The sequence below is a fragment of the Convolutriloba macropyga genome, chromosome 14 (genome assembly GCF_964194025.1).
Source record: "Convolutriloba macropyga chromosome 14, txConMacr16.3, whole genome shotgun sequence".
NCBI lineage: Eukaryota > Metazoa > Xenacoelomorpha > Acoela > Convolutidae > Convolutriloba > Convolutriloba macropyga.
Genome location: NC_134481.1, coordinates 19,557,222 through 19,569,629, shown reverse-complemented (window position 1 = coordinate 19,569,629; position 12,408 = coordinate 19,557,222). Strand labels below are relative to the sequence as shown.

At 43.5% G+C, this 12,408-nt stretch overlaps 1 protein-coding gene across 1 annotated transcript in view; it reads left to right on the top strand.

Moving 5' to 3' along the window:
- Positions 1 to 11,558, top strand: part of LOC142353199 (uracil-DNA glycosylase-like) — a 25,202-nt gene extending 13,644 nt beyond the window's left edge. The window contains exon 4 of the mRNA XM_075405419.1: positions 11,405 to 11,558. Within this exon, the coding sequence (XP_075261534.1) occupies positions 11,405 to 11,551 (147 nt within the window). The 3' untranslated portion in view covers positions 11,552 to 11,558. The remainder of the gene's footprint in view (positions 1 to 11,404) is intronic.
- The last annotated feature ends 850 nt before the right edge of the window (positions 11,559 to 12,408 follow it).

The following is a 12,408-nucleotide window of genomic DNA, read 5'->3' as shown; positions in this document are numbered from 1 at the left end:
TTTTTATTTTACTACTGACCCAATGATCTTGCTGATTTCTTGCTCCATTGATTGTCTCCATTCGTAGTTGATCCAAGATCCACCAAATCGTCAAAGTTGATAAACCAAACAAAATTTATAAGCAAATAATGAATAGGAAATGTAGTTTGAATTTAGTAGCAAAAGTCAGCAAGGAAGCGAGGCTCAGGTGGTTGATTACACCGTAAAACAAATTATATTACCCTTTTTAATGAAGTACCAATTTCATACCCCTCATTTAGTAGAAACACATATGTGCAATTTATTAAAAAGTAATTTACTTGAAATATGGGTATGTGATTCTGATTAAATCTGTATGCATGAACAAAATAAGAAAGGACGCTGAGGAGAGGGTTGGTAATTCCAAGTTCATGCTCCATGCGGTACGTATTACCAAAACAAAAGAAGCAGAGTTCTGACGTCAATGCTTTTGATTGGTTAAACTTAAGGCATATGGAAAAGTAGGATAAAAGGAGGACTCTGAAAAATTCAAAATCAGTGTTTCGGACTTTTTGGAGCTTCAACAACGGACTTGGCTCTCTCTCCAGCTACCCTCTCCAGAAGACTTCAATTCAATATTCTAGCTGCAACTCTTTTCTTCTTCCTGGTCCAGTAGCCAACAACAGAAGTGAAATTGCCCCCTTGCAGAGGAGAAGTACAGGAACCCGGGAGAATATCAGAAGAGCGCGAGGCTCAGCGGAAGTACCTGCTCCGAGAACGTGTTTGAGCACGCGATAGGCAATCTTGCAGTGGTGGTCCCAGAGAGGCTACTGTGAGGAAGAAGGAGACAATTTCCAGCGTCAGATGGTACAACCAGGAGCTGGAGCGGGAGGAGGTGGCGGTGCTGCAGTGGCTCAAGCGGCAGGAGGCCCCCAAGCCCAAGTACCCAGCAAGTTCCCGTCGAAGTTCTTCAACTCTTTCGACCGTTGGGCGAGACACTTCCATGCTGTCTGTCAAGCGAACGGGTGGAATGACGCTCAGTCAAGAGGAATTCTGCCAACATGCTCGACTGGTCATGCAATTGACGAGTACTACATACTCCCGGCGCAGTTCCTGCAACAGGAAGCAGGACACCCAGCACCAACACTCCAGATTCAACTCAGTGAGTTGAGGAACAGGATCGGAGACTTCCCAAACCTTAGGACGGCCAGGGCGGAATTCAAGAGTCTGCAACAAGGGTAATCTGAGAAGATTGTGGACTACCGAAGAGTGAGGAAAGTTAGTGAATCGGCCAATGCAGCTCTAGCGGCAGATGCAAGGGACTTGGCTGCGAAAGAGACCTTCATAGAAGGATTGGTGGACCCAGACGTGAGGGGGCACCTACTGCGGGAAGAACCCGCAACGCTGAATGCAGCATACCAGAGAGCACTAAATCTTGAAGCAGTGATCAAGGTTGAAGCTCAGAGGTACCGCCGCCGTGGTGTTGGTGTACGATATGTGGACGTTGAGGGCACAGACTTGGGAAACAGTACTGCTCTAGATTCGATTCAATCATCGCTTGTGCAGTCCCTTAAGATGCAGGACGAAATGATGCAGGTCATGAAGAATGGTTTCCAGGCAATGAAACCTCAGCGACCAGAAAGGAGCGAAAGGGCAAAACAAGACATTGAGTGCCATGCGTGCCATAAGAAAGGGCACTATTCTCGAAACTGCCCAAATAAGAAGGAGCATTTAAACGATGATCGACCGGGGCGAGAACATAATCCACGCAGGACTGCTCCGGCCAGCAATGTGTCACCCGTTTTTGTCCTAAAACGTCCCGGATCCTCGAAAGCAACGTCAGTAGGAGAAAGTAGCGGCCCATCGATACTAGTGAAAGCCGATATTGGTGGAGCCGAAAGAAGAGCTGTAGTGGACACCGGCAGTGGGATAAACCTCATGTCCAAGGAGATAGCAGAACAGTACCCCGTACAACTACAGAAGTATGACGGGACAGTGTAACATGCGGAGGGAAAGCAGATCCGACTCCTGGGTAAAAAGACTTTGCCAGTTTGCATGGGCGGCAAGTTTGTGTGCGATGCAGCCTTTCTGGTAGCCCCGATGCTGTCAGTGGACATCATTCTTGGCACAGTTTTCCTTAAGCCCAATCAATGTTCGATCGACTTCCACACGGGTCGATTATTCACCGGTACTACTGAATCGAGTGCTGTGGCATTCGATTATGTATTCAAGACCGAAGTGATTGCCAACACTATCGACCACGGGCCAAGTGAGATGAGTGGCTTCGAAGGGGGATTCCTGACCGCCAGATGCCTAAACGCGATAGAAATAGCACCCTACGGGAGACTATCTTCGGAGATTGAGATCTCGGAGAGCGGGGTAAACATGTCTCAAGGAAACTTTCTGGTCTCGGAAATGAGTTGGCCCAAGAAGTCAGTACTGGCTATTCCTGAAATTTACTCGTGTGATGGCGACGGCCATGGCAAAATAGTCTTAGAAAACCATGCAGAAACAAGAGTGAAGATCGAAGCGGGTGCCCTAATCGCCAAAGTTAGGAAAACCGCATGGCCGAAGAACCGAGAGGAGCTAGAAGACACTAACTTGCTCTTCGAGCAACTTTACGAATTCGAGAGTCCTACCCCCAATCGGTTTGCGTACGAAAACCGTGATTATGTTTCTGAACAACGCCGCAGAATGTCAATGGTGAAACTGATGCCCAATTCGCCCGAAACAGAGAACAATTTAGTAGAAAATGACAACGCACTTGGACTCCGTTTCAAATTATTCGGAAAACGATCAGGGGCAGTTTTTCATTGGGACAAGGGGTCCAATACATGTTATTACATTAACCCCTGGTTTCAACAGGGAGAAAAGCTACTGTACACAGATCTTTGGCGCTTGTTTTTGAACCTTCGAACCAAAGCCGAACGATACCACACAATGGAGCTCAGAATTGATGAGAAGGACCTGAAGCTCCTTGGATTGAACATGGAGATTGTACACGATTTCATCATCAGAATATTTGGCATTTCTGAGGTTAGATTTTGGATCATCCCTGACCAATCACCTGAAGAAATTTTGAAGGAAGATTCAATAAAGGGAGCCCCTGCAGTGCTCTCCACAATCAGCGAAGATGCTCAATTCAACGCTGACGTAGACGAAATCACGGAGGCACTCCTTGAGAACACAAAGGGTGCCAACAACGAACAGAAAGATTTAGTGAAGCAGATTTCTACAATTTTAGAGCCAATTTTGCAAAGGATGACAATGAATTGGGCCTGACCAACCTAGTTGAGCACAACATTGACACCAGCGACAACGCGCCAAGCAAGCTACCGGCTTAAAAGACCGCCCCGGCTAAGCTGGCAGAGATTAAGAAACAAGTGCAACAGATGCTCGATTTGGACATCATCCAACCGTCAAAAAGCGATTGGAGTGCTCCAGTGGTCTTAGTGGGAAAGAAGGATGGCACTTCACGTTTCTGTGTAGATTTCCGCAAACTCAACGCGATCACCAAAAAGGTTGCATTTCCTTTGCCATTAATTGATCAGATCTTGGATTGCTTGGAAGGGGCCCAATTTTACAGCACCTTGGACCTAGCAGTGGGCTACTGGCAAGTACCACTCACTGAGAGTGCTAGACCGAAAACAGCCTTCTCAACGCCAGATGGGGGCCACTATGAGTACAAGCGGTTACCCTTCGGACTGTGCAATGCGCCTGCAACTTTCCAGCGCCTCATGAATCAATTGTTTAAAGAAGAGTTATATGATTTTGTGACCATCTTTCTTGATGATGTCCTCATCTACAGCCAGAACCTGGAAGAGCACCTCAGACACCTTAAAATTGTTATGGAGAGACTAGCATCAGCCGGATTGAAACTGAAGCCCTCGAAATGCAAGCTGATTCAAATAGCAGTGTCCTACCTTGGATATCACATTGGAGCGGATGGAATATGGCCAGATGAGGGGAAACTGAACGCCCTATCGAAGTGGCCTGAACCTACTAATACAACGGAAGTACGGTCATTTGTTGGCTTTTGTAGCTACTAGAGACGATTTGTTAAAGACTTTGCGGGTATAGCGAAGCCCCTACATGAGCTTAATAAAAAGCACCAGCGATTCTGTTGGAACGAGAATTGTCAGCGTTCCTTTGAAGATCTGAAAAATAGACTCATCGGAGCACCAATTTTGAGCCATCCAAATTACGACCGACCTTTTTTTTGGACACTGACGCTAGCAGCAACAGCATTGCAGCTGTTCTGTCGAATCGAGACAGCAATACGGAGAATCCACTTCCTTTCGCTAGTCGCTTGCTGACTCGAACAGAAGTAAACTACAGTACAACGAAAAGAGAAGCGTTGGCGGTTGTTCAAGCAGTAGAGTGGTTCCGCTCCTATTTGCTGGGTATCCCCTTTTTACTTCGGACAGACCACGCTAGTTTACAATGGCTCTTTCGTCAGAATGCGGACGGAATGACATACAGAATGATCGAGGTGATGCAAGAGTTTGACTTCCAAGTAATTCACCGGCCTGGTGAGAAACATGGCAATGCAGACGCTCTTTCTCGGCAAACAACAAGGGAACCTGAGTGGCAGGAGGGCGAGGAAGAGGCATTAACTGAATCTTGTCCGGAACCCATGAACTTGGAGACGGCAATAGCTAAAGTGCGAAATCCAGAGGTTTTTCTTTTGGCGATAACGCAGCATTCGGAAGAAAACGTGACCTCAGTGGAACTCAAAGCTAGCAGTGATGAAGTCAGGGCAAAACAGAGGGAAGACTTAGCTATTGCCACGATTCTGCAAAAAGCTACGGTACCACTGAATGACAGACAGTACAACTGCAGCACTTTGGAGTAAACCCAATGACGAGGGAACAAGCTCAGAAGCTGGGACCTGAAGTCGTCGGGTTGTGGAATAATTGGGAGCAATTCATGATGAAGGATGGTATACTTATACGAAAGTGGTAGACCCCTGGCAAAGACGGCTATCAAGAACTTATCGTTGTACCACAAGTTGCAAAGCGCAGCGTACTAGAACAACTGCACGACTCCAAGGTAACAGGAGGGCACTTTGCCTTACACAAGACACTCGATAGAACTCGACAACGGTTCTGGTGGCCCATGATGAGAAGAGACATTGATAATTGGATCAAAAGTTGCAAACCATGTGCAGCGCGATCGACAGCTGGCAGAAATTTGAAAGCCGAGTTGCAACCAATCACATTGGGTGTACGGTTCGCGAAAGTGGCTGCCGACATCCTGGGACCAGTAACGCGTAACCGAGACACGGGAAACAAATACATCTTGGTCATACGAAATACGTAGTCACTGTCCCTCTCTCAACAATAACAGCGGCGGATGTGGCAAAGGCATTCGTTGAAAAGTGGGTTTTGCGGTTTGGAGCCCCCGATTCGTTGCATACAGATCAAGGAATCAATTTCTGCAGTGAACTCATGACTGAAGTGTGCACCCTCCTAAACATAGAAAGATCCCGGACATCTCCATACCACCCACAAGGAAATGGTTAAGTAGAGCGCCACAATAGAGTTCTAGCAGATGTGATCAGCAAATACTGCTCAGAAAAATCAAAGGAATGGGAGTCAATCCTCCCATACGTAGAGTTCGTGTACAACACAACTGTCCACAAGTCGACAGGAGAAACCCCTTTCTCGCTAGTGTTTGGAGACGAAGCCGCCTACCCTATTGACTTAATGTTCTCCAAGCCACCAGACACAGAACTTACAGTACACGAGTACCCTCAACTTTTGGACGAGAAGTTTAGGGAAGCCCACATGTGTGCTCGTGAGACCCTAGGCGCAGTACAATAAAGACAGAAGGATAAGTTTTTCAAGAGAACGTACGGAAAACCGTATCAGAAAGACGACAAGGTGTGGTTCTTTTCCCCTCAACTGGCAAAGTCAAAGTTCTACCTACCATGGACTGGCCCATATACCGTTATACGAAAAATTAATGAAGTCAATTACGATATTTGTTCCGAGAAGAACAAAAAGAAAAATCAAATTGTGCACTATAACAGACTGAAGCCCTTCAAAGCACGATCAGAAAATGAGGATCAGCATCTTCGTCGATCCACGCGAATTGCAGAAAGACTAAAAACTGAACGTTACGATGCGGACCATTTGCCAAGTAGCGACGATGAAGATGATGCATTGCTGCAGCGTAATCGGAGGATCCACAGGAGAGTTAGGGAGCCTGTATACGACATGTGGGACGACGATATCATTGGTGGGGACATACAAGATATTTTCGCTGAATCGCCCCAAATTTTGGCTCCGATTCCAGAAAACAATGACGATGAAGAGCCAGCAACTAACGAAGTCGAGCCCGAACAGGAGGTAACAATTGATGAAACTGGAGAGCAACCGGTGATTGTTGCAGACGAACCGAACTATATTGACGATGATGAACAGCGCAGATATCCGAGAAGAACACGACGACCAGTCGACAGAATGGGACCGTAAAATTTCTATATGTTGCATGATAAATTATTATGATTACAATATCAATGCAGAAATAACGAATGCGAATATGATACTAATTTTATATAGTGTAATCAATCTACATTTTAAAAAAAATGAAGTAGTATTTTGAAGGCATGAAGTAGTATTATACAATGTGCTAGGTCAAAGTAACCAACTAATTACAAACAGTACCAATCCTATTGGTTAGTTTTCAACTTGAATAGTATAAATAGCGGGCCTTTGCATTTCAAAATCATTTTTCTGGGTTACTTTGTCTTGGCTTTACCTCTTATCCTGCTTATCCTGTTTTGTGAGTGCTAAAATGCTGCGAAATCTTCTCATATACTGGCTGATTCTCTTCAAACCTGGTGACTTCCTTCAAGACGATTGGCTAGAAGCAGGAGTGGTGTTCATCCCAGATACCACGGTGTTTGTGACTTCTTCTTTCAAGACGATCAGATTGTTTGTACCATTTCCAGAACTCCCACGCATCGACGTTACCCAACTACAACTCGCAAGACACAACCTCGCGCAGGATGTGACCCAACAATGGGACGGAAACTACAAAGGACGCATTTGCTCTTCCACGGTTGAACATCAACGACTCCAACAGGATTATCAGCTATTAAAGGACCGGAAGTCATTGTTTAGCAACCATTCCAATGTAGTACATGACGAAACGAGGCAAAAGAGACAAGTCAACGTGCTATTGGCGGCAGGAGCTACACTCATCCTGGGTCCGAAGCTGGAGGCAGTAGGCTGTAAACTCTTCTCTATATTCGGTTTATGCAAATCAAAAGAAGCAAAGCACATAGAGAAACTGCATGAAGAAAACCAGAGAAACAAGTGGAACGTGGATTGGCTAAAGGTTCAAACGGGAAGCGCAGTCAAAATTCTGAGTGCTGAGGAGCTCGCTACGCGCACTCGTGTCGAGACCATCAGGAACAATACCGACAGAAATTTAGAGTTGCTTGTCACCCAAATCAATGAGATGCGGAAAGAGTGGGAACGCATGAGTGGTTGGGGATGCAAGATAACCCAAGCGTATCGAGATGGGCTGAAAGTCAACTTGCAGATCGAGAATCTACTAAGAATTATATCCGAACTACAGGGGCAAGTTCTCTTTGCACGTGCCATTGTGACTAACCTGGGACATGTGCTAAGCGATGCCCTAGATTCTCTAACCAAAGGACTATTACCGGCCAGCTTGTTACCGCCACCGCAAATTAGGGACATTGTGTCAAAGATGGAACAAAGGGGATGGTTCCCCGCAATCAGCAAGAGCATGATGTCTGCATATTACGAATTCGAACTTGTAAAAAGCGCCGAAATAACATCCGAAGGACTCCATATTGAACTCGAAATTTCATGCGCCTACGCAAAATACCAAGTCTATCGGACTGTGGCGATTCCACAACCACTGAACAGCGGAAAGACGGCAACAGATTACGATTTTCAGAAAGAGCACTTTGTCGTCTCCCCACGTCAAGAATTCTTTGGGGAATTGGATAGGTCTGAATTAGTCAAATGCCATGGCACTGACCGTCTTCGGTTCTGCAAAAATCCGTTTGCTCTAACAAGATCAGCGAAGAGCTCGTGTCTTAGCAGCCTCTTTTTTGACCAAAAGACTGACGCGATGAAATTGTGTCCACAGAAAATAATCCCGCTGCCGGCCAACCCGTCAGCTCAATACCTGAAGCAATCTATACTTCTTCTGCAGTCGGAACACAACAATTATCATCTTCCTAACGTAACAATGGACACCCTAGCAGGCCAAATACCTGGCTGTAGAGTTTGTTTGGTGCAACCACCCTGCAATGGTCATCTAGAACTCCCTAGTGGTGGTCTAATCCTTCATCCGGAACCCGAGGTGTGCAGTGTTGACACAGGAAAGATAACAAACATTCAACTACCTGGAATCCTACAGGAAATGTTTGATCACGTGGAAAAACAGTTCACATTGGCACCAGCCCCCGAAAACGATCATATGAAATTGGAGATCTTCAAAGCCGTCGAATTGACACTTAACCATCTACCGGAAGAAAATATTGATGCCGAAAAACTACTTCAATTGGCAGAACCCTTCATACAGCATCAAAATATGCAACGTCAGGACTACAGCGAGAAGCTTATGCATCACGGGATAGTTCCCTTCAACAGTTTTATATTCCTCGCTATCCTCTTGGCAGGTGGTTTGGGTGTTGCTTGTGGTCACTGGAAGCTGTTGGGAAGACTTCGGCGGTTTCTTGCGAATAAACTTAAACAAGAGTCACCGGCAGAAGAAAGAGTCACTTTCAGCAAAAGTAATGAGAAGGAAGAACCTGTAGTTGAACTTCCTGCAGGGAAGCTGGACTTCTACCCAACGATTTAAATTTTTACAGTTGCTCAATTTATATTTGCTTGATTACTGCTATTCAGGAGAATAGCAAGACTAGATGAGGGGTATGTAGGATTGAAAAATAGACGCGATTTAGGACTAAAATAATTGTTGCATAGCCTCAAATACTATAATAAGAAATATGCCTGAGTCAGGCGCTATTCGCTTGACTAAGGGAATAAGATTAATTCACCAACATATATGAACAAAGTATATTTATATACAGTCTACAGTTGTCGTTTAAGTTTTGTTTTTATTTTACTACTGACCCAATGATCTTGCTGATTTCTTGCTCCATTGATTGTCTCCATTCGTAGTTGATCCAAGATCCACCAAATCGTCAAAGTTGATAAACCAAACAAAACTTATAAGCAAATAATGAAAAGGAAATGTAGTTTGAATTTAGTAGCAAAAGTCAGCAAGGAAGCGAGGCTCAGTTGGTTGATTACACCATAAAACAAATTATATTACCCTTTTTAATGAAGTACCAATTTCATACCCCTCATTTAGTAGAAACACATATGTGCAATTTATTAAAAAGTAATTTACTTGAAATATGGGTATGTGATTCTGATTAAATCTGTATGCATGAACAAAATAAGAAAGGATGCTGAGGAGAGGGTTGGTAATTCCAAGTTCATGCTCCATGAGGTACGTATTACCAAAACAAAAGAAGCAGAATTCTGGCGTCAATGCTTTTGATTGGCTAAACTTAAGGCATATGGAAATGTAGGATAAAAGGAGGACTCTGAAAAATTCAAAATCAGTGTTTCGGCCTTTTTGGAGCTTCAACAACGGACTTGGCCCTCTCTCCAGCTACCCTCTCCAGAAGACTTCAATTCAATATTCTAGCTGCAACTCTTTTCTTCTTCCTGGTCCAGTAGCCAACAACAGAAGTGAGGTTGCCCCCTTGCAGAGGAGAAGCACAGGAACCCGGGAGAATACCAGAAGTGCGCGAGGCTCAGCGGAAGTACTTGCTCCCTGGAACGTGTTTGAGTACGCGATAGGCAATCTTACACTTGCGAAAGTGGAGTAGATACCGTAGTTTTTAGGTTGCCTTAAAAATCCATTTAAGATCCTACAGATATGAGCTGATTTGGATGCGTTGAACTGGTTTTGGTTAATTTTTTTTCTTTTTTCCTTCGCCCAGTTTTGAGTAAAGCATTTAAAAGGGAACACTGATATTTCCAAAAAGTTGGCAATGTTACTAACAGTTAGAGGCAGTGAAATAACTGCTTTTTATTCAAGATGAAGTAGAGTAACAAAAATAAATTCACGCTGCAAACAAAAGGTTTTATTTTACAAACACACAGACATAAACACAAAAAACCTCATAATAAAAATTACGCATTGCATCATCAGATAATTCAGAAAAACCTAAAGTCATGCCTATATAGGATCTCCGTAATTAATTAAATGATGGTTCGCAACAAACTCATTGAGAATCAATTATGTTTATCTTTTCTTGAGAGACAAAATAGATGAAAAGATGAAAAGAGGGATCATTAGTTAGACTGTTCAGAGCTCCTTTTCTGATATTGATGTGATCAGAAAAATGGCTTTTCATTGACCCTATTAAAGTATACTCCTGTTCTTTTTTGATATGAGCTGTTATTTGGCCAGCACAGGCTATTAAATGATCTGAAGGCAGGTTTTTGGTCACAGTGTCTTTCAAAGTACAAGCAACGATTGCTGGCTTCGATAGCCAGCTAATCTACCCTGGTCGAGACCTGGAATTTATGAAAAGACCTATTAAATATTAATTCCAGGTGTGGGGGGGGGGTAAATAATGAATTAAATTACACGGTCGCAGACCCTAGTTAAAGTCTAGGTTAATTCTTTTCATAGTTCCATCCAAATTCTTTTCATACAAACCTCCATCCAGCCAAATTCTTTTCATATACAAACCTGTGTCCATCCAAATTCTTTTCATACATACATACAAACTTATCCAAGCTGTAAATAGCTGATTACTAAAGACTTGATAAAAAGAAGAACAGATTTTTTCGGAACTCAATCTCTTAAATTAAATAAAAATCAGCTATTAGGTTGTTTTACAGCTGATATCTTCCACGATTAGGCTCAACAATGAAATTCCTGAAATTAATCATTTTTTACTTTAAATTTTTTCAATTTGCTGCCTCTGAAAATAGTGACATGAATCGTGGAAAAATGTGACGAGGTATTGTCACATTTGTCCATTATTTGACCAAATGTGCATTTTGCAGCGTAATGATTTGCAGCCTAAGCAAGAAAAAATCGTGGCGTGGGTTTATTCCGAGGTTGAGAATATAACGTGTTTCCGAGCAGAAGCTTTATTTGTAGCAGTAATTGAGGACAAGTGAAAAAATTGAACCATCATTTTAATATGGAATATCAGTCGAGGATGGCCTTTCTTAAGTCTATTCGTCGGCTACAGGATTCTGAGCTTTTATGGATAAATTCTTTATTACGCCCCATCACCTACAGTTTACCCCTAACAAATTTATCTTTCAGGAGGAATTTTTACGCCCCTAGATTTTAATAGTCACTATCATGGTCAGTAAATTTGTTCGTCTGAGGATATTTTGTTTCATGCTGGCACGGACAGAGGAAGCATCTAGTGATGACGTCACCGCATCCTTCTCCAGTATCAGCTCACAGAGGATTCTTCAGCCGCGACTACTTCAAACCCGCGAATGAATATCTAAAACTTCATGGAAAACAACCTATTGATTGGTGCAAAATTAATTACTAGAAAAGTCTTTTTCTCGTAATTAATTACTAGAAAAGTATTTTCATTACCGATAATTGACCGAAAAATAACCTAAGCGATTAAGGCGAACTCGAGGTCAAAACTTAAGAATTTTCCCGCTGAAAAATATGCTTTCGCGGCGGATACTGTGAGTTTATATAGCATCACCTGAGTTCTGAATCAGAATGATTATAAGAAAAATATCAAACCCAATTTCTCTAGATTTTGTTCAGGTCGCGTTTGGCTCTGAATTGCTCTTACTCAGACCTAGGACATTTATGGACCAGACGGACTTGGGCCGTGAACAGGGGTCCGGTGTGACCAAGCTCATAGTCTGGACAAATTTTGGGTCGCGCTGCTCCGTCTGGCCCATACCTAAATTGGGTATGTTCGATCTGGCCCACACCCGGTCTTTGGTCTGGCCCACACCCAATCGTTGGTCCGTTGGGTCTGGCTCATATCCAACCGTTGATCTGTTCGGTCTGGCTCATATCCAACCGTTGATCTGTTCGGTCTGGCTCATAGTCGGTCTTGGTCTCTTTTGTGTGGCTCCTATCCATTCTTTGGTCTATTCAGTCTAGACCATACCGAACAACCTATTTTCTGATGCAACCTTTGGAGAGGCATTATTAAGAAAGTTAGCTATAATTATTGCCAAACAAACTATTTGGACTGATCAAAGTCCAGGAGTTCAGCTCAATCTTTTAGCCAGTCCTCTGCAAAAAGATATTTGAGCCCTGAAGTGCCCATTTTTGCAAGCAGCCGATTTTTATGATTGGGTCGTTTCCATTTTTCTATTGTAGCCCCGCCAATAACGTAAATATAACATAATTTGGGACGATTATTTTACGGGAGGGGGC